Source organism: Balaenoptera physalus, assembly GCF_965194825.1.
Source record: "Balaenoptera physalus genome assembly, chromosome: 16".
Lineage (NCBI taxonomy): Eukaryota > Metazoa > Chordata > Mammalia > Artiodactyla > Balaenopteridae > Balaenoptera > Balaenoptera physalus.
The window spans coordinates 15826686-15848771 of NC_138898.1; the positions used below are offsets into that span (position 1 = coordinate 15826686).

General features: G+C 49.7%; 1 protein-coding gene across 3 annotated transcripts; it reads right to left on the reverse strand.

The window, feature by feature from the left end:
• Positions 1-205: 205 nt before the first annotated feature.
• On the reverse strand, positions 206-21457 carry CCN5 (cellular communication network factor 5). Of its 3 annotated transcripts, XR_014254815.1 has the most exons (6): positions 21155-21456; positions 20907-20998; positions 17919-18135; positions 12545-12799; positions 6938-10729; positions 206-6230 (listed from the first exon to the last, which is right to left on the reverse strand). XR_014254815.1 is itself a non-coding variant. In XM_082430362.1 (5 exons), exons 2-5 carry the CDS (start codon positions 20964-20966, stop codon positions 10509-10511), a joined length of 753 nt encoding a protein of 250 aa, XP_082286488.1. In that variant the 5' UTR covers positions 20967-21020; positions 21155-21457; the 3' UTR covers positions 206-10508. The 3 variants fall into 3 exon arrangements, 2 of the variants coding, with proteins under 2 accessions (XP_082286488.1, XP_082286487.1); XM_082430362.1 differs by having other exon boundaries at positions 206-10729; positions 20907-21020; positions 21155-21457; XM_082430361.1 differs by having other exon boundaries at positions 206-10729.
• Between the last annotated feature and the right edge of the window lie 629 nt (positions 21458-22086).

The window sequence follows — 22086 nt, forward strand, 5'->3', positions numbered from 1 at the left end:
GAGGGATAATAAGAATGACTATTTTTGTGGTGGCATAAAGCAGTGATTCTCATACTTCTTGGTCTTCATAAAACCACCCAACTGCATAAAATATTTGTGAATCCAAATCACATTGCCAACTCCATTTGCAAAGTAAAAACAATGGGGAAAAATGAGCAAGTACTATATTTATAATCCTCCTCATTTTATAAAAGAATGAAAAAAAAAAAGAATGAATTTCATAACCCCTCAAATGAGGCAGGTCGTAAGTTCAGAGTAAAAGACAGTCTTACAGATGGAATCCATTTCACTTGATGAGATTTCACTGTGTTGTCCTTATTTTTAGTACCAGTTCACTGGCTGGAGTTTGAAGACCTCAGATATAAAAATTCCCATAGAGTTTGCAAGCATCCAGAGCTGTTATCCCCTTTAATTCTCATGACTGCCCTGTAAGACTGGGACCATGGTCTACATTTTCTTTTGAGTATGGAGGTTCAGAGGGATTAGATGCCTTGTTCAGGGTCACCCAGCTGGAACAAGATATCAAGCCTGGCTTCAGAATCTCAATATTCCTGGTAAAATACGGTCTTTTCCTCTGGTTTGAATACATGTTGGAGAGGCCTCTCCTGTATGTGGTCATCCAAGCATGAAGCTCCTTTTCTTTTGTGACTCTGTCCTGTCCTAAAGCAGAGATTCTTTTCCCAGAGACAATACCCAAGGATCTGGGGATGAAATTCAGGGATTCCTGAACTTGAAAGGGAAAATAATTGCATCTTTCCACTGACCTTTAGCTAACATCTAGCACTTCCTTCAATTATGAATGGAGAAAACAAAGTAGTAGTAGCAGTACCTATTTGTCACCAAAAGAAATCACAAGTATTTTCATATCACAAAGTAATTATTGTGGATATCTTGAAATACTGTTTATGCTATCGCCACATTGAAAGCATGGTAATTAAAGCTCGTTATTTAATATATTCCTAAAAAAACACATGTAACAATCTCACATACTTTTTTTGTTTTGGTTACCGTATTTCAATAATTTGTGTCCTTTGTAATCCCATGTATTTGATTTTATGTGTTTAATATGACTTGTCTGAGAAGGAGATCATAGACTTTACCAGTTGCCCAAGGAGTCCTAGGTTCGTAAAGAAAGGTGTAGAACAATGTTCTAGAGCCTTGAAGTCCTCCATTGTGTCCTCTGCATGTGATCAGCAGACGAGGGCAGAGAACGAGTGTGGAGGATGGTGAGGGGGGTTTACGGTCTGGGTCTGGAGTCAAGCCCATGGCCAGACCTCGGTCACCGTGGCTGGGAGATGTGGTCTCTCTCTGGGTGCCCAGGAGGAGAACAACAGCCAGCTGCTGCTCCGTTATCATGTCGTTTGCAATGGCTCAGACTCAAGGAGACGCTGGGACCCCTTGTCTCGGCGATTTCTAGGAGGATGGTGGGGCGGCAAGTGCTGGGCACCAGGCACCATCTTGCTTATCTCATCCACAGGTGCAACAAGTCTACTGTTGCATGGAGGCAGCGCTGGGGGCAGCTAAAGCTGCTCCTCTCAGATCTTACTTCTGCTCCAACGTGCTGTCTGCTTTGTGCCCCAAGAACCCACAGTCTACAGGGGGCTGATGAAATTAGGACAAAATGTACATTCTTGCAAATATAACTGTGGCTCTTGCGTGTGCAGAGCGCTAGAGTTTGCTAAGCACTTTCCTAAGCTGGGCTTATCTCATCCTCACTGCCGCCCTCCAGCAAGGCAGGGCAAAGATGATCATCTCCACTGTGCAGAGTCAGAAACAGCTCACAGGGGAGAATTAGATGCTCAAGGTCACAGACTAGAGGCACAATCAGGGCTAGAACCCAGGCCTCAGTAACCATTCAGCAGGTGCGTATTAAATACCTACCACGTACCAGGTCCTGTGCTGGGTTTCAGGGACACAGGGATGAATCAGAAATCTACCTGGCTTCTAGGGAGCAAAGCCCAACAGAACAGCCAAGAATAGACAGGTAATTACACTACTGTATACAGTTATATTTGTCAAGACTCTTAGTTCAAGTGATAGGAACCCAATTCAAACTAGTTTCAGTAATAAAGGGAGTTTATTGGTTCCCATAACTGAAAAGTTTAGGGAAGGATAGCTTCAGGCGCAGCTGGATCTAGCAGCTTGAACCTAGTTGCCTGCCATCTGTTTCTCTTAATTTCTTGGTTCTGTGTGACTTCATTTTTCAGCACTTCTCATGATGGCAAATATAGCCTCCAGCAATTGAAGACTTACCTTCTAATAGTTTGCCCACTTGGGTTAAAAGATGGTAACTCTTTCCCAGTTGTTCCAGAAACAGTCTTGAGGCTTTGCATGGAATGGCTGAGCCTCCTGCCTCATGTCATCCTGGATGCGGATGAGGTGGGGGTGAGGTGAAGCCGTAAGATCGAAGGAGCCTGAGTCCCTTAATCATTTGTGGAGGAGCCCACCTACCAGAAACACCTGTTAGGAATGTTACATAACCGAGAAACAGACTTTGTGCTTTAGACATGAGCAGTGGTGTACAGAGGGGTGCTGGTGGCGAGAGTGGTCTGCCCCCAGAGGCAGGTGACAAAGGGGTACACTGTCTTTAAAAACTTTTAAAACAATAATAAACGGGCTAAATTCAATCTGCTTTTTATCATCACCATGGGCCAGCAATTCTAAACATTGTCTGTATTAAAATATTCCTTCCCCAGGAACACCACTCCTACCATCAACCCTGACCCTTTGGTATGCCTCTGGATTTGGGGCCTACTGACTGCTGGGATCTGGTTTGCCAAGACATACATAAGGGTTTATTTACTTATTTATTTATTTTATTTTTGGCTGCCTTGGGTCTTCGTTGCTGCGCGTGGGCTTTCTCTAGCTGCGGCGAGCAGGGGCTACTCTTTGTTGCGGTGCGTGGGCTTCTCATTGTGGTGGCTTCTCTTGTTACGGAGCACGGGCTCTAGGCCCACGGGCTCCAGGCATGCAGGCTTCAGTAGTTGTGGCTCGCGGGCTCTAGAGCGCAGGCTCAGTAGTTGTGGCGCACGGGCTTAGTTTCTCCATGGCATGTGGGATCTTCCTGGACCAGGGATCAAACCCGTGTCCCCTGCACTGGCAGGCAGATTCTTAACCACTGCACCATCAGGGAAGTCCCCGATAAGAGTTTAAATAGCAATCTGATGGACACCCTTATGTACGTACACCACAATGGTTAAGGAAACATTACAAATGTGACGGTTGCCACAAAATTTGGAAATAAGTTTAGATTTCTTTTGGAGATTCAATTCAGACACCTGAGAAATCTGGCTGAATTGGTGAAAGGACCCAGGGGGGCTTCACTTTGTACGGGGGCCACATCGGGACGCTGGACTGTCCGTCTGTCGTAAGCGGTGAGGCAGTGTGGATGCTACCAGGTTCTAAAACCTTGGGCTTTAAGGGGGTGAGAGTGGGCACAGAGAAGGAATCGAGAGAGGAAGGGAGGGGAATGGGACATGAGTGGGATGGCTCAGAGATGAAGAGATTCAGGAGGGTCATCGGGACACGGAGGTCCAGCCCTTGAGGTGAGAAGGGGAGTAAAATCAAAGTCAACCCCCATGTTGACCGCCTGCTGGCTTCAGGGCTGGGAGGAAGCTACAGAAGAAGCCGGTGTTAAGTACTGCCCATCCGACAGGAGCAGATGAAGAGACTCAGCCCAGAGATGAGATTGGAAACATTTCCACGAAAGCCAGTGGTGAAGGGCCAGGGGGCAGCAAATGGAACATGGATAAGAACCAGACCAGTGTGATGGGGCCACTTACAAGTGGGTTTGTTGACTAACCTTGGGATGTCCAAAAGGCCTAGGCTCCTGCCCTGGGGCTCGCCCTAGTGTTGTAATTAATTGCAGTGGAAGAGGAAACAGATGAAGTTCCTGAGAATTGGCTAAACCATGACCCTGTTGCTAAGAATGTGTGTCAGACCCTAGACCACATTTTAGCGCTGGAGAGGCGGGTGGACTTTTTGATAGCACATGAAATGTGGTGGCCATACGAGGCTTCCCTTTCCCAGGCACCCCCTCCCCCGTGAGGCTGCTCAAGTTGCCCCTTGAAGAGGGTGCCCCACCTTTTGTTACCGCAGTAGCCAGGGTGGGCATGGGCTGGTGGGCTGCATCCTTTGCAGCGCTGGACAAAGGACCGACGTGTGTGTATATTGATGGGGATAATCTGGAAGAGAGGGAGAAATGGAAGATGTGGGGATAACATGGGGAAAGTGGCAGGAGTCAGCACCTGGGCAGGTGAGAGGGGGTGGGAGCCAGGGCCCAGGGAAGGGTTGGCCTCGGGTAGATGTAGAGACTGCAACTAATGAAGAATAATCAGGGGCATCCGTGAAGACACGGGGAAAGGAGTGGCCCAGGCAGAGGGGACAGCTTGGGGAGAGGCCTGGGCCAGAGTGGGGAGCCCACGCCATCCCGGGTAGCTGGAGCACAGAAGAGGCTGGAAGACATAGCAGCGTGGCGTGAACGTAGGCTGGACCCCACCCGGAGGGCACCTCTGAGCCCCGGAGGGGTTTAAGCAGAGTGACGTAACCATAACTGTGCTCATGAAAGATCCATGTGGCTGTATCGTGTGGTCGATCTGTCCAGAGCTGAACTGTGGGCAGAGGGACCGGGGGACAGACACAGGTGTCCTGGCTCAGGGACCAGCAGGGGCTCTTACAGGCATCTGTCTAAATGTTTTAAGAAAGCTGCTGCATTCGACACAAATAGGAAAGAATCCTAGGCCAGCTCTGTCACTGCCTCACCCTGAGGCCTTGGATGAGCCCCTTCCCTGCCCGGAGACTCCCTTTCCTCACTCACGAAACAGGAAGGGAATGGGCCCCAGGCTCCCAGCCTCCTCCCTGCCGGTGGCCTCTTGGCGGCTCATTCACCAAAATGCCACAAGGGGGCAGCAGCACATCACCGTTTTCTTCGTATTCTCATATGAAGTCACGCTATTAATCTTACACAGATTTTAATGAAGTGGAGGGCTTGTTAAAACACAGATTTCCCGACCCCACTTCCAGAGTTTTTGTGGGTTTGGGATGGGACACAAGATATTTGCAGTTCTAACCAGTTCCCAGGCGATGATGTTGCTTCCAGTCTGGGGACCCCACTTCGAGAACTACTAAGGTTGAGGATTGGGAGTGAGGGTCGGGGTGAGCTCTGACCCACGCAGACAGGGCCACTGGGAGATCATTGTGAACTGGGCAGCCACTCCCATTTGTCAACTACATATTGACTTTTCTAAGCCCCATTAAATCCCCCCGTCCCTTTTTTTTTTCTTTTTTTTTTTTTTTTTTTGGCCACAGCGTGGCGGATCTTAGTTCCCCGACCAGGGATCAAATCAGTGCGCCCTGCAGTGGGAGGGAAAAGTCTTAACCACTGTGCCACCAGGGAAGCCCCCTTAATCACTTTTTAAAAGGCAAGACAGGGACTTCCCTGGTGGTCCAGGGGTTAAGACTCCGCGCTCCCAATGCAGGGGGCCTGGGCTCGGTCCCTAGTCAGGAAACTAGGTGCTGCGAGCCACAAAAGATCCCCCAGTCAGCAACGAAGATCCCGCAACTGAGACCCGGTGCAGCTGAATGAGTAAATAAACATTTTTTAATGAAAAGCAAGATTATTTCACTCATTCAATAATGACTGGGCTTGGTTCGTCCTGGGCACTGTTCTAGGTCCTGGGAATCCATCAGTGAACAAAGCAGGCAAATTAATTCCCACCGCTCGAGGAGTTTGGCAACAAATAGTAAATGTTATAAGTAAGTAAGTTACGTTAAAAGGTGCTAAGTGCATCAAGGGTATTGGAAGAGCTGGGGTGGATTCTCATTGAAATGGTGACTTGTGAGTCAAACTTGAAAGAGATCAAGGGGATTTGCCACGTGGGGGAAGATGATGTCAGGCAGAGGGAACAGCCCGTGCAAAGGTCCTGAGGTGGGAGCAAGTCTGGTGTGTTTGAGGAACAGCAAGGGGGCCAGTGAGGTCAGAGCAGGGAGAGGGTAATTGAGGACAAGGGCAGAGAGGTGACAGGGGCAAGAGCGGGGGGCTTGTAGGTCATGCAAAGGCCTTTAGCTTTCCTCGGAGTGAAAAGGAGTGGCGTGGTCTGATGTGGTTTTTAACAGAATCCCTCTGGCACCCCCTGTGATGAGCAAGAGTGGAAGCTTGGTGAACAGGAGGAGGCTCCCGCAGGTATCCGGGCAGAGATGATGGTGGCCCCAGCCACGGGGGAGCAGTGGAGCTGGAGAGGGTGGTAAGAGGTTAGACACAAACACACACGTGCGTGCTGTTTCCATAACTAAACCGACTGGGTCAATGTGACTATCCACTCCTCTCCTCTGTGCAGGTGACCCACATTCTCGACCTGAACCCTTTTCTCTATGTCCAGACCTGTGCCATCTATGATCTCCAACTGCCTCTAGCTGCACTGCCCTGGATCACTACCGCCTCCTTGAACTCAGAATGTCTAGGACACCCCCCTCCTATCTGCCACCAATGGGGGCTCACCTCTGCTCTTCCCGGTTGCTGGCGATGGGCCCCCCCCATCCTCCCCATCCCCCAGCAGAAAGCCCAGGGATGTGTTTGGCCTCTTTTTTCCCCTGCTCTTCATATTCATCCTTCCAACGAGATCTCACAGGCATGGTCAGGCCCTGCTGGTTCTCCCATCTGCTGCTTTTTTAAAAAAATATTTAATTAAATAATTAACTAATTTATTTGGTTGTGCCGGGTCTTAGCTGTGGCAGGTGGGCTCCTTAGTTCTGGCTTACTGGCTTCTTAGTTGTGGCATGTGAACTCTTAGTTGTGGCGTGCCTGTGGGATCTAATTCCCTGACCAGGGATCGAACCCAGGCCCCCTGCATTGGGAGCACGGAGTCTTAACCACTGCACCACCAGGGAAGTTCCCTCCTATCTGCTTCTGTTCCTTCTTTTCTACTCCCACGGGCCTTACCTCTGAACATGGCAGTGACTGCATTCGGTATAGCCTGGTGGCCAAGAGCAGGGGCCCTGGAGCAGGACCCTCTGGGTTTGAATCTTGGTTTTGCCAGCTTTGAACTGTGTACACTTGGGCTGTTTCCTTAATTTCTCTGTACATCAGTTTCTCCATCTGTGAAATGGGCATAATTATACTTACTTCAAAGGGTTATTGTGAGGGTCAAGTGAATCGTTACATAGAAGATGCTTGGAACAGAGCCTAGTATATTGTTAGCACTTGATAAATGTTAGCTCTCATTTTTATTAGTTTTGCAGTAAGTCTTTATTGAGCACCTATTATGTGTAGAGACCTCCATCATACTCAGAGATAATCTGACCCAAGAGAAAGAGCACAGGCCTTGACTCAGCAATTCCACTCCTAGATGCATATCCAACAGAAATGTTTACCAATATCCAGCAGAAGACATGCACTAGAATATTCACCATGCCTTATTCATAATAGCCTCAAACTGGAAACTACCCAAATGCCCATTGAAAGTAGAATAGATAAATAAAATGTGCTCTATTTACACAATGGAATATTATACAGTGACAAGAAAGAATGCATTATTGTTACTTGAATATTGTGGATGCAACTAACAAATATAACGGGGCATGGCTGGGCCGGGTCCCTCTGGCTCTGGCTTCAGTGGGGGTAGCCTGAGTTTCACCTGGTGACCTTTGTCCCCAACACCATCCCCTCTTCACAAACAAGAAGATTCCCAGCCTTTGCCTTCACATTAGTCGCTGACTTGCAAAGAATTGTCAAGACAGGATGATAATAATAGCTTATTTTCAAGTGAACATAGAGGAATCACTCACCTAACATTCACAATACCCCTACGTGGTGGGTACTCACACAACACAATGACCCTACAGGGTGGGCATTACTATTTATGCCCATTTTACAGATGAAAAAGCTAAAGCACTAGGAGGTCAAGTCAAGGTAATGATAGGTAAAATGTTTATTTAAACCACATAATACTTTCAACAGCCCTCTGTGTTGCGTACTGCCATTATCCCCATTTTAGAGAAAAGGAAACCGAGGCACAAAGAAGTTAAGTACCCTGCCTGAGATCTCAGCAGGAAACCAACCAGGACCGGGCAGGCTGGCTAGGCCCACTCTTCATGGCTCTGCTCACAGCTTCTCAGGAGTGAGATCATGGGCCTTACAGCAAACCTGGCCCAGAGCCCAGCAGCACAACCCTAGGACAACTCATTAATCACTCTGAGTCTCAGTTTACCCACCTCTAGAATGGGAATATCAGCAGCACTTTGTTTTAGAGATGTCTCAAGGGCAACATGTGATTATGTGGGTAGAGCTCTTTGCAGAGAAAGCCCCCCATGTAGGAATAGTTCAATGCAAGTTCATTGTTCTCATCCTGGCTCTCAGGATGTTTTCAGAATTGTTCCGGGCAACATGTTCAGAGTTCACACTTGCAGAATCAAACCCACCAAAACTCAGCCTGAAAGAGACCACAGACCCAGCCTGGAGAGTCAGATAAACCTGGCTTGGACTAAAATCCCACCCCAACTGCAAACCAGCTCTTGGACAGATCACATTTCCAGATCTAGGCTTCCTCATCTGTGAACTAGAGTTAGTTCTATTTTGTGAAGATTAAATGGCTCCAATGCTGCCTGTGATTCTCAAATTGGGGTACCTGGAGGAGGTGGTACCTGACCGAAGTACTGGAGGCCACCGTACTGAAGAGCGGGTCATTTACCACCTGTGTGCTGGGAATCGCCCTTCCTGGCTCTGTTTTGTACCTTAGAGCACTGCATTCCCGGCCTCCCAGGTCTTCCCAGTAGGTTTGACCAATGGGAGGCACTTCTGGGAACTGGGGGGTGGGAGAGAGCAGAAGCCAGGATCTGTCTCCCCATCTCCATCTGCCTTTTGTCAGGCACAAGGCTGCATCTCCGCGGTGGCTCCCACTCCCAGCAGACAGCCCTGCTGGGATTCCATCTCTCACCTTCCGGTCCCAGCTTCTGGGCTCTGCCCTCCCTCTGCCCCTCCACCCCGAGGGCTGGTACTGAGGGAAATAAGTCATTCATTAAAGAATACTTACTGTATGACTCTATTTACATGAAGTTCAAGAATAAGCTACATCGCCTTTGAGGGCGGAGGGGATGATCTGGCCCGAGAAAACTTCCTTTGATGATGGAAATGTTTTACACCTTGACTGAGGTATTGGTTACATAGCTGTGTGCGTTTGTAAAGACTCATGAAACCATACACTTAAGACCTGCACCTGATGGCGCAGTGGTTAAGAATCTGCCTGCCAATGCAGGGGACGTGGGTTCGATCCCTGGTCCGGGAAGATCCCACTTGCCGCGGAGCAACTAAGCCCATGTGCCACAACTACTGAGCCTGCACTCTAGACCCCGTGAGCCACAACTGCTGAGCCCGCGTGCCACAACTACTGAAGCCCGCACGCCTAGAGCCTGTGCTCCACAGCAAGAGAAGCCACCGCAATGAGAAGCCCGTGCACCGCGACAAAGAGTAGCCCCCGCTCGCCGCAACTAGAGAAAGCTGGCGCCAGCAGTGAAGACCCAACGCAGCCAAAGATGAAAAAAAAAGACCTGTGCATTTAACTGGGTGTGCCTCATCCCTCAATCAAATTAGTTTAATAAGAAGAAATCCTGGTAAATACCAAGAGTGTTTTCTAATTTCCTGGTTGGATCCTGATGAAAACACAGTTTTTATTTTTAAGCAAACACAGGCAGACCGCAAAAGAGGATATAAAATTTGTATGTAGGGATTTTTTTGTCTTTAAACAATAAAACATGAGACGGCAAACGGAATTTCACACGTGGGTTGGTTTATTTCAGGCCATGTTCCCCAGTCTCTGGAAGGTAGTCTTCCTCCTCCCTGCTTCTCTCTAGTCAAAAATGTTTCCAAGCACCAACCCGTATGAAATGTCTGGCTTGGCCTGGTGCATTGCAGAGTCTCAAAAAAGGTTAATTCTTACTAATACAAGTTGGGTTTAATGGGTCAAGTTAAGGCCTGTTTTCTGACTTTCTTCAAGACAGAGTGATTTCACCTTGTGATTTTTACAAAGAATTCAGCCCCTGAATTCTGCCCATGGTGGGGAGGGAGGGCTTTCTCAGACAGCACAAGCTTGACACACAGGCACATATTCAGGGGTATTCTTACATGGCTCCAGGAAAGGAAGCAGGAGATTCAGCACATCTGTGCCCCTCTTCACCATACCCCCAGAAAAATAGCCCATCCAGCCCAGCACCTGCCTCAGTCTAATGATTAAGGGAGAGATGGTGGCGCCATCTCTGGAAAGCTAGCCCGTGCGCATCATTGATAAAGGCTGTGAATGGACCAGAAGAAACCTGGCCATTCTCCCAGGCTGTGAGCTAGAGAAAGGGGGACTAGGGCATGCGTCCCGCTGCATCTCAGGGTCCAGGTGGGCCAGCTGGCTTGCGAACACTCTCGTGCTCCAGGGCCCGGATGGTGGACCCAAGCTGGACTGTTGCCTGCAACCCAGATTGCTTGCTGGGCGGGCGGGTGACACCGAGTTTCCATTCTCAGTCTGGCTCTAAAAGGCACTGTTCCATGGGCTGTGGCCCCTGGTGGGTGGACAGGGCCCAAGTAGGCATAGGCGGCGCTGGGTCTCCAGGCGGCAGAAGCGATTCTGGTTGGACACCCGGATGGCCACGCCCAGCCCACAGGTGGTTGAGCAGGGGCCCCAGGCCGTGCTCCATTCTGGGCAGGAGACGGCAGGGGCTGGGGGAGCGACAAGACCAGAAAACTGGGGTCCTGGGGGAGAGAAAGAGGGGTCAGCACGGCAAGGTTAGGCAGACAAATCTACCCACTGGCTTGCGATGCAATCTTGGTCACGTTGCTTAACCTCTCTGGACCTCAGTTTCTTCCTATGTAAATTTCCTAATAGTTGATGGGTAGGATTGGATAAAATAGTGGAGGTCAAGTGCTTAACACAGTGCCTGGTATTTGTAAGCACTTCATAAATATTGCTTATTAGGCAACTATGATGGCATTGGCCATGATGGCCTCCCAGTAAATGATGAGTTTCTCACCTCTGTATCCTCCACAAGTTCTGTGATAAGTAGCATCTTACAGGAAGGAGGTTGGGGCCTGTGTGTGTGGTGGTACCATGACCTGGAGGTAAGGATGCTGGTGATGGTGAGGCCGTGTCTGGATCAAGGTGGTGGGCTCCCATGGTCCAGCTTTTCTCCTCCTCCAGTCTTATTCTGTGCTGTTAATATTTTAGTATCCTTCCTTCTGGTGCTTTATAACCAGTGGCTCTTAAATGGGGACAGTTTGCCCCTGGAAGATATTTGGCAACCTTTGGAGACATTTTTGTCACAAGTGGGGGTGGGGACTACTGGAATGCAGCAGAGATGCCGCTAAACGTCCTACACCGCACAGGACGTCCCCTCACAACAAAAAATTACCTGGCCCAAATGTCACCAGTGCCCGGGTTGAAAAACTCTGTTATGTACACGTGTGCAGTATTGTATGACGTGTATGTGTTCGTAGAGCTACAGACACACACACGTGCGTACACGCAGCGGAGATCGAATTGCGTATACAGCGTCATATCCTGCTTCTTATACATAAGGCTAACGCACTGGCGTTCTCCTATGTATTTAAACAGATGTAGTATTCCATCGTAGGGATGATAACAGCACACGCTGAGTGCTGTGTGCCAGGCACGTCGTAACTGCTTTGCTTGTATTTACTCATCCAGGCCTCACAACAGCTCTATGAGGTGGCTGCTCGCATTCTCATTTTACAGTTGGAGGAACTGAGACACAGAGAAGTTAAGCGACTTCTCACACAGCTAGGAAGTAGCGGAACTGGGCTTAGAACAAAGGCAGACTCCATGCTTCACCCACCACGCTCTATCACCTCTCGTGTGGCGCCATCTTCTATGGAACCAATGCCCTCTTTTCGCTTGCCTTCAAAAATTAAATTCATATAATAATAATAATTTTTTAAAAACCCAGTAACATAGCAATAACGTAATCCTAAAACTGAAGAGTTTATAGCATGAGGTCACTGTCTTTCCTGCCTACCCCTAGGCCCACATCCCAGAGGCAAGCACCTTGGCTTCGCTCCGTTTTGAGTTCCTCTTTTGATAAACCCCAATAATAATGTATTAGTAATATTATATAATATTTAAATTGTATTATATAAATGTTATTAATATGTATCAATATATTATGAGTATAATAATATATATATTATAATAATATAGGTTTATGTTATACCTCTGCTATGAAATGTGAGAATTCGTTTCAAGTGTTCTAACCCTCCTTTCCCCTCCCCCCCTGCCACCAATTTTTGTTTTTAATTGTGTATGATTTAAACTTATATATTTGCACCACCGCCTCCTGTTTTGTCAGTTTTAAAGAGGTCTTGTGACCCTCCACTCCACTTTCCTATATGTCCCCGTAGCCACCGTCCCCTCCCAGATTTTGTCAGTATAACCTTGGTTTTGATGTGTCCAGGTGTCCTGGCACCTAAGAGACCCCGCCCATTCCCTCCCCCAGCCCTCCCCGCCCTCCCCCCACCCCACCTCCAGGCGCCCTGGACCAGCCCTGTACTCACCATGGGCTGGGAGGAGCTGGACCCCCAGCCCCCTTCCCTGGTCGCACACCCACTCAGGGCAGCATTTTCCTGGGACCTCCACCTTCTTGGGGTAGGGACAGTCCCAGCTGGGCAGCCGCACGTCCTCGCTGCACAGGGGCACACAGGTGAAGCCGCCATCCTCACAGCGGCAGCGGATCCTGCAGTGGGGCTGGAAGATCTCCCCATCCCTGTAGAGGCGGCCGTTCACCTCACAGCTGCCCTCATCCTCTCCCCCTGCAGAGGAGAAACCGGATCTCCATCGGTGACCTCCCAACTTTTCCCTGGGAGGGCTGCACTGCCCACATCCTCCACGGGGTCCTCTCTGCAGAGCTGGTCTGGATCCCGCTGGGGACGCAGTGCCCTTACAGAATCTGAGTGCCGCAGGGGGCTCCAGCCCCGAGATATGCACCCCCGCCCCATTGCCATACTGCCCTGTCGCCTGCAGGAAGACAGCCTGCTGCATCCTGGAACAGGCTTTGTGGGAAGACTGGCCTGGTTTCAGCTCTTTTATTAGCTATGGACCTTGCCCAAGTGATGTCACTTCTTTTAGTTTCCTCACCTGCAAAATGGGTTATAATGGTACTTATTTCACAGGGTGTGGTATAGACTAAATGAAATGATATTTGGAATGAATACAACGTGAAGGAGATCTTCAATAGATCCTCGCTGCTCTGTTGTTATTATTAGCATAATTATTATATATTAATAATAATATGTTTTAAAAAAATATAAAATATTACCACTATTATATACACACTGAGATTTCATGCCACAAACTTTCCTTGTCCATCTGCTGTATTATAGTCATTACTGTCAGGCCAGGGCTCAACTTGCTGGCTGTGTGACTTTGAGTAAGTGACTTAACTTCTCTGAGTCGCCTTAACAATAGCAATGATGAGAACAGTAATTCGTACTTTCAGTGAGATGAGATAATGTGTACACAGCATCTAGCACACGGCTAGGCATAGAGTAGGTATTTAAGAAACACTCTTTGGATGAAGCCCTCCAATATGGGTATTATGGCCTCTTCCTCCACTGGACATGAACCCCTTTAAGGGCTGGGGCCAAGAGGGTTCATTCTGGCATCACAGAACCGCAGGAAATGCCCCTCGAATGAATGCCTGGCACAAGACTCAGCACATGAGAGACAATGATAAAATAGTTCTGACTCCTTATCATTTCAGAGATATATATCGTGCCCCTCCTGTGTGCCAACCACTGTGTTCCTAGACAGGACTAAGACCCAGTCCTTACTAAGAGGGATTCAAGGGCCAGTGTGGGGGACAGGCGTGGATGTCGCCATCTCCAAGACAGAATAAAGTAAGAGCACTAGAGAGGTGTATGTGAGCCGCTCAGGAAGTGCAGAGAAAGGGACAATTAGGAGGGTTTCCTGGAGATGTGGGTGGCACTTCACCTGGGTGTGGGGGAAAGGACTCATGGGAAGCTGGTTTTCCCAGGTCTTCTGAGAAAAAACCTCGAATAGATCCATACACATCCAGGAATTTTGGAACCACACAGACCTGGGTTCAAATCCCAGTTCCCTGCTTGCTAGCTGTGGGACCTGGGACAAGTTACTTCACCTCTTTGAGCCTCAGTACCCTGCTCAAAAAGCCACTGGAGGATCAAATGAGCTAGTGCACTTAAAGCATTTTGCCCCAAGCCTGGGACCTAGTAGATGCTCACTAAATGGGAATAGGTGATGCTATTCCTCTGGGCAGGACGGGGCCAGTGTCACCCCCTCTCCTTGCTCCTTCCAGGCCACAGCCCTTTGGTTCCAAATCCCTGACCTTTTGGCCTGGACCATGTGGCCACTGGTTTCCAAGAAACCAGAGGGGTAGCTGCACCTTAATCCATAACCCCCAGCCTGGGTCTCCCAGCCAGACTCCTGGGGCTGCAGCCCTGGGGCCTCCTGGTCGCTGGGATGACCTGGTAAACAGAGGGATTATTTAGGAAAGTCAGCTGGAGGGAGCGATAATTTTAGTAAGATTTCCTGGCACCTCTCCTGGGTCCTTCAGCTCAGAGCTGATTGGGAGGTAGGTAATGATCCCTAGGGAGCCACTCCCCACACAGATCCCCGGGATCTGTGTGAATCCATGTGCATGGTCCCAGACACCATGAGGCACCTTCAAATGTACTGGATTTGGGATTCCCCCACCTATACACACATACTGCTGCCAAAACCCTACTTCTCCTTCTGGACCCTCTCCAACGGCCCCCTTGTCCAGAAACTTCCCCCAAATAACTTCAGGACACAACCTTGTCATCTGGTCATTTCTGCATCCTTCTTTCCCTCTGAGAGTCCCTTGCAGGAGAAGGAACAACAGGGTCTTTTTGTTTTTTGTTTTTTGTTTGTTTGTTTGCTTTACCTGCAGCCACTTGCACACTGTGTGACCTTAAGCAGGTGACTTAACCTCTCTGAGCCCCAGTTCCCTCATCTGCAAAATAGGGATAATAATAGGACCTCCCTCATTATTAAGGTTAAAATGAAATCATGTATATAAAGGATTTGTTCACAGTACATGCTCCATAAACAGTGCCTGTTACTGCTAGCCCCACCAGAACTGTTGTTATTATTCATGCATTCAACAATTATTTATTGAGTGCCTACTATGTGCCAGACATTGTTCTAGGTATCTTGTGATACAGCAATGACTGAGACCAGCCAAAATCCTGCCCTCACTGGAGCTTTCGCTCCAGTGGAAATAAACACAAGAAACAAGGTGGTGTTTGTGATGTCAGATGGCGATTAGTGCTAGAAAAATAAAGGAGGGCAGGGTTAATGAGTAGGGCAGGGTTGTAGTTTTTAAATGTGGTGATCGAGAAAGGCCTCACTGAAAAGGCAATATTGGGTAAAGATGTGAAGGAGGTGAGGGAACTTGCCATGCAGATATCTGGGGGGAAAATTGCTGGTAGCAGGAAAAGCCAGTGCAAAGGCCCTGAGGTGGGAGCGTGCCTGGGGTATTTAAGGAGCAGCGGGGAGGCCATTGTGGCTGGAGCAGAGAGCAGGAGGGAGAGAGGGAGTTAGATGTGGTCGGAGAGAAAACAGGAGCAGGATCCTACAGGGTCTTGTCGCCCACTGAGAGGGCTTTGGCTCTTACTCTGAGAAGATGAGAAGCTATTGGAGGCTTTTACGCAGAGGAGGGAAGTGATCTGTGACCTGATTTATGTATTTAAAGGAGCCCTCAGGCTGCTGTGTTGAGAACAGACTAGGGGCCAAGGACAGAAGCAGGGAGACAGTTATGGGGCTTCTGCAAAATCCAGATGAGTGATGATGGGGCTCAGACCCGGTGGTAGCAGTTGAGGGACTGAGAAATGTTGGATTCTGGAAATATTGTAAAGAATTTGCTGGTGGGTAGTGAGTGGGATGTGAAGAAAAAGAGAGAAGTCAAGAATGACTCCAAAGTTTGAGGCCGAGCCACGGGAAGGATGGAGACGCACTTGGCTGAGCTGGGGAAGCTGCGCGTTTAATGCCAGGGAGATCGGGAGCTCGTGCTGGACACACACACAGCTCGGAGTTGGTCCCCAGTGAAGAGCTGTCCAACTAGTGAGTGAGAGGAGAGATTTGGGGAAACGTGTTCCCTCCAGAGCCAAGACCTAGACTCAGCCTCCGTGAGGTCTTAGCTGGCTCTGGCTCATCCGTGGCTTCACTAGCTCCCAGCCTCCAAATTTGGTTCCAGTCGTTAAACATTCATGAGCACCACTGTGTTGCCTGACCAGGGCTGGAAGTGGCAGGAAGGAGCAAGGACGAGGTAAATTCTTGGCCTCCAGGTATTTGAAATTTGAATCAAGGCGGAATACGAAAAGCTCCTTAATAAAGTTAGTGACAGTAACAGCCACTATGTACTAAGCATATACTGAGCGTCAGGCAGTAGAGTGATAGAAACAAAGATTGCGGAGCCAGCTCCCTGAATTCAAATCCCAGCTCAGCCACTTATGAGCTGTGTGACCTTGGGCAAGTTACTTAACCTCTCTGTGCCACTTTTTCTCCATTTACAAAATGGGGATGACATTAGGACCTACCTCATATGGTTGTTGAGAGATTAAATGAGGTGATATTTGTGAAACTCTTAGTGCCTGGCACATGGTAAATGCTAGGCAGGTGCTCAATAAATATATTCTGCCAAGTGCTTTACATGTGTCATGGCTTAGCTAGATAACAGCCTTGTAAGCTAAGTGTTACTTGTCTAATTTTTTCTTTAGATACATTTTTATTAGCAATCATCTGTAAGTTTATAAAACACATCGCCCCTTTCTCATTAGTATACTCCCCTTATCAAAAAAAGTATTTTACAGGGATTTACTGTTGATAACTTTATGTCTATAAGTTTTGTTTTTTAACAAGGCTTTTCCTGTAGATAGACTTATTGTCAATGATTCATGGGCCTTTCTTCCTCTCTTTCTCTATCTCTCATTCTTTTTTCTTTTTTTAAGTGTTACAGCCATGTAGATGAGAGTGGTAAATTGCTCTACAAGTCTTATTATTTAGAAAGAAAAAAAGGGAACAGAACAGTCCTCACCCCTTTATAGTTCTCTAAAGCAGTGGTGCTCAACTGGGGATGACTTTCTTCCCTGGCATCTCGTGGGTAGAGACCAGGGATGCTGCTAAAAGTCCTGCACAGAACAGCAGCCCCACACAGAGAATTCTCCAGTCCCAAACGTTCCTAGAGTAAAGCTGAGAACCCCTGATTTAAATCCCCAGAAGGCACAAGGCCTAGGGTAGTAGAAGATGTAACATGCCCAAGGTCGCTAGCAAATAGCAAACTCGGGATTCAGACTGTCCAAGGGCTCCCAATCCCAGAAGAGGACAGAACGGAATGTTGCTTTAGAGCCTGCTTGACTCAGTCCCCAGCTGTGTAACATTAAGCATGTCCATTAGTATCACTGAGCCTCAGTTTCCTCATCTATAAAATGGGTCTGAAAGTACTTACCTCATAGGATTATTGTGAGGATTATGTGATTTAGGAGGTAAATGCTTAACACAGTGCCTGACACAGGTTATGCCCTAAATAGAGAGTTGCCCTTTCATTTTTCCCAAGAGTGTTATGAGGGTCCTGGGAAGGGATGATGACTTCTGGTTTGAGAAATCTGGGAGGGCTGCTCAGGGGAGGAGGTGTTTGAGCTTGGCTTTGAAAGTCCGCTATGATCTGGACAGACAGGAAGAAGGAGGGTAGGTTGTTTGGCCGGTGGGCATGATCTGAGCAAAGACAAAAGAAAAGAAGAGGGGAGTGAGCTTAGGGAACCCTGTGTCACCAGGTTTGGCTGGGAGAGAGAAGGGCTTCTCTTGGACTCAGGACCTCAAGGCCTTGACTTCCCCCCCAAACACCCCCTCCATCAGTCCCGCAAACCTGCTTACAGAGGCACATGGACCCCCGGCCGCCAGGGCCCGCCCCGAGCTGGCAGACCAGCCCCTGGCTGGGGTCGCAGACGTGGAGATGGTCGCAGGGCTCCCCCAGCCGCCGTGCACATACCCGGCAGCAGTTGCAACCGTCCAACACCAGGGGCACCCCCTGTGGGCATCGGGGTGGTGGCCAGGGACAGGTACACGGTGTTGGGCACAGCTGGGCACACACCTGCAGAGACAGAGACCTCACTCAGCCATGGTCGTTCAAGGTGGGCAGTGAGCCCCTCACAACTGACTCCTTCTCTGCCAGTGTAGGGTTCACACCTTAGCTCTGGAGTCACATAGACCTGGCCTTGGACCCCGGCAGCCCCACGGCACTCCCTAAGAGACAGCATGGCGCTATGGTCATGAGCAAGGGCTCTGGACTAGAGTTCCGGAACTAGCTCTGCCCCTGAATAGCTGAGCAATCTTGGGGAAGTTACTTATGCTCTCTGAGCTTCAATTTCCTCATCTGTGAAAAGGGGGCAATAATGTTTAACTCGGAGGATTGTTTTGAGGAGTACATGAAATGATGCATGTTAAACCTTTAGCACATGGCCTGGCGTGCAGTAGATACTCCATGCATCTGGCTATAATGATCTTTATTGTGAATTACAATAAAGGGCTTAGGGTCTGCCTTCTAGGAACTTACAGGAGGGCAAAAGCAACAAAAGGAAGGATTAAAATGACAGGGTACTATTCGTTTTTTAGCAGGTGGACAGTGGATATTTATCTTGAGGGCTGCATAAATCAAACAGTATCATGGATGTTCTTTGATCTTTGGAACAATCTAGAATATGTTTCTGGATGAACATCCAATCAGCCAGGAAACCTGGTAAAATACCGACCCCTAGGCCTCCTCTGGGACTTAACCAAATCAGAACTTCCAGAGGCTGAGCCCTCAAATCTATGTTCTTAACAGGGGCTTCTGATGCCCAGCTAGGTTACTGGCACCTCTGCTCCAGTCTAAATCCCTCCCCCTGCCATGTACAGATGGGGGAACTGAGCTCCAGATAGAGGAAGGGACAAAGTCCCAGTGGGTTAGCTGCAGGGCTGGGAGGCTGCTTCCTTACTGAGGATCCAGGAACCCAGAGTTGGGATAGACATTTCCTGTACTAGGGGGAAAAAATGGCCTTTCCTTTAATCCTAAGGGCCAGGATCAGAATCCAGGTTCATGTGAATCCAAGGCCCAGTCTCTTAATTGCCACACCTACCTCTTGTCCCCTAGTGGCTCTGATGCCACTTAGCCTCTGCCTCAATTTACCCATCTGTTCAAGAGGGATATCAGGGAGGGTGTTTCAGCATAGCCAAGAAGAGATAGGTCCTCTCTGGTATCCCTCTATCTCCATGCCCTTTCTAACCACCCCATCCCGATGTTCAAGTGGCCCCATCACACACTTGGTTTCCCCAGACCCTTGCTGTGGTCCCCAGGAGGCAAGAGCCCTGGACGGGGAATCATCCGGGCAAGAGTTGAACTCCAGGTTCTACCACTGACTTGCTGTGTGACCTTGGACACTTCACTGAACTGTTCCGTGGGGAGGGAGCTGTTTCCTCCTCAGTAAAATGGGGTGGAGACCACCTGTCCTGGAGTCGTGACAAGGATTTAATGAGGTCACCTCCAGCTCTAGGTCAGTGTGACTTGGCTTGTTTCCAGGTCTCTACCGCCTGCCCCTGTCCACAGGCCTGAGCCCTGCCTGCAAGACTTGGAATTCTCTCTCTGCGGATTGTTGCGGCTTTCATGTGTGTGATGACTAAGTCCCTGTGTTCTGTGTGGGATGCTGCCTGGCTCCCTGGAGCCTGGGAAGAATGGAGGGCTGGGGGAGGTGAACAGTGAGTCTAGGACAGCTTCATTTTGGCCTTTCCTTTAACCCTAAGCCCAGAACCCCAAGTCCCCTGCTCCAGCTACCCAGGCTACCCTCCCTGGCATCATGTCCTGCTCACCCCCTTTGGAAGAACAAACAGCAGGATTAGGATGCCAGCAGGGTTCTCAGCCTTCCCCCGACCACTGCTTGGACCCAGGATAGAGAAAAGTTCCTGCCTGTGATCCTCAAAGGAGCATGACAATACAGTGAGATCGTGGCTGTGGGGGGCCAGTACCCATGACACCAGGAACCTGACATTTGCTAAGGTGATGGCAGGCTCAGCAACTGTGGCCTTGGTCCAGGTTGGGGGTGGAGAGACACAGACTGCAGTCCCCCCTGTCTCACACCCAGGCCTATCCTGGGTTCTACCTCCTCTATTGCTCTGTTGCTGTGTGGCTTGGAGCAAGTTGCTTACCCTCTCGGAGCCTCGCTTGACTGAAAACAGGGAATAATAATTCCTTATGAGGTTGCTGGTCATGTTAGGCAAGGTGGATGTTCCACAAGCCCTTTGAAAATATCCCAGAAGAGAAGGTCATTATTCTGTGGAGCTGTCTTCTTATCCCCCTCCAGCTAGGGTCAGCAGGCCACTCACTGCCTGAGGGCCCAGCAGCATTAATGCCCCTGTGGTGTGAACATTCCAATCAGCTATGCACCAACATCCATTCAAATCCTGGCTCACAGGCAAAGCAGGCCATGTCTTGAGTCTCCCCATTTATAATGAGGAGACCCACTTCTGTCTGTAGAGGAGCTCTGGGGATTGGTAATAATCATAAAAGTCCTCTCTTAAACATTTGCCATATTCCAGGTCCTGTGCTAAACACTGTAGATGAACTATGATAAATGATCTTCACAAAGGCCCCATGAACATTATACCCATTCAACTGAGGAAGCAGCTGAGGCTCAGAGAGGGAAAGAGATTTGCCTGGGGTCACACAGCAGAGCTGGCCAGAGGCAGCTGTCTGGACATCAGGGAGGGAAGCTGAGCTGAGCCCCACACAGGAGGCCTGCAGGAATTCCCCCAGGGGGTCTCTGGCTGTGATTTAACACCTTCCCCACCACACCAAGGAAGCCAGCATTTTGGGGCCTGGGGCCCCCTTACCTTGGAGAAGAGGCAGAGGAGGGAGAAGGCCAGGAGGTGGGTCTGTGGTGTGCCTCTCATGTCACTGTGTCCCCACGGAGCCAGCTTTGAGCCTGGGAGGCAGGACCTGTAAGTCTTTATGTTCCAGCAGCTGTGAGGTCACTCCCAGGCACACACACACATACGCACACACTTGCACACACACATGCTGGCCTTTGTAGCCCTTGTTTCTCTCCCATTCTCATCTTCCCACTGATGAGCCCATTTACCTGAAGGTGAGACTGTGGAGGCCACCTGGGGGGTGCTTGCCAGCGTGTGTGTGTGTGTGTGTGTGTGTGTGAAAGCCAGAGCCAGTGCCAGTGCCAAGAGCCTGTGACAGGCTGGCAGGGGCCTCTCTAGCTCCTCCCAGCCCAAGAGGGGCCTCTCTAGCTACAGCCCAGCCCCAGCCCCCCTGCCCAACCCCAGGGACGGGGGGCTGTTGATCCAGGAAGTGCTCAGCAGACACCCCCTTTGCAAAGCTGACCCGAGTCCTTCCAAGCCCCGTGGCCTGGACTCCGGGCGGCTTCGGCGGGCCTGCGGTTTCTGGCAGGAAGCCTGGCAGCCATCCAGAGGCGGGTGTGACCCAGAGCAAAACTTCCCTGGTAGGCCTGTTTGCTCCTGGCGACAAGGGGCCTCCCCATGGCCTGCTTGCGGGGCTCTGGAAGGTGGGCCGCGGTGGATGAGCCCGTGCAGGCTGGACCTAGTGTGTGCCCATTCTTGCTGGGCCCTGCTAGGTGCTCCGGAAGAACCAGATCCATTTTGCTGAATTCAACCAACTCTGAGGCCCCCTCTGTTGCGTCTCCAGCCCCTGCAGAGGGGGCAAACCCAGAGGGGGAAAGGACAGTGGGAGAGCAGGTGGAATTTCTGGGAATGTCGAGGAGGGGTCCTGTTCAGACCGAGGGTAAGGGACAGATCTCTGGAGGAGGAGCCAAGGCGAAAGGGAGTTAGAGAGGGCAGAACATTCCAGACAGAGGGAACAGCATGTACAGATGCCTAGAGGTGGGGGAGAGCGTGATAGCAGTGCCTATTCTGGGAGACAAAGGTGCCTGGTGTGTCTGGAGCTGACAGTGAGGTGGGGCGCGGTGCTGCACACGGGGAAGTAAGACACGTGATATTCACACCACCAGCATCTGAGGGGCGTCTACAACATCCCAGCCACTGG

Excerpts from the sequence above, each read along its gene's own strand:
- CCN5 (XM_082430362.1), bottom strand. The coding sequence starts at position 20,966 with ATGAGAGGCACACCACAGACCCACCTCCTGGCCTTCTCCCTCCTCTGC. Across the intron at positions 18,136-20,906 it reads TCCTCTGCCTCTTCTCCAAG|GTGTGTGCCCAGCTGTGCCC; the intron begins GTAAGGGGGCCC and ends CTGTCTCTGCAG. Across the intron at positions 10,730-12,544 it reads CCAGCTCCTCCCAGCCCATG|GACCCCAGTTTTCTGGTCTT; the intron begins GTGAGTACAGGG and ends TCTCTCCCCCAG.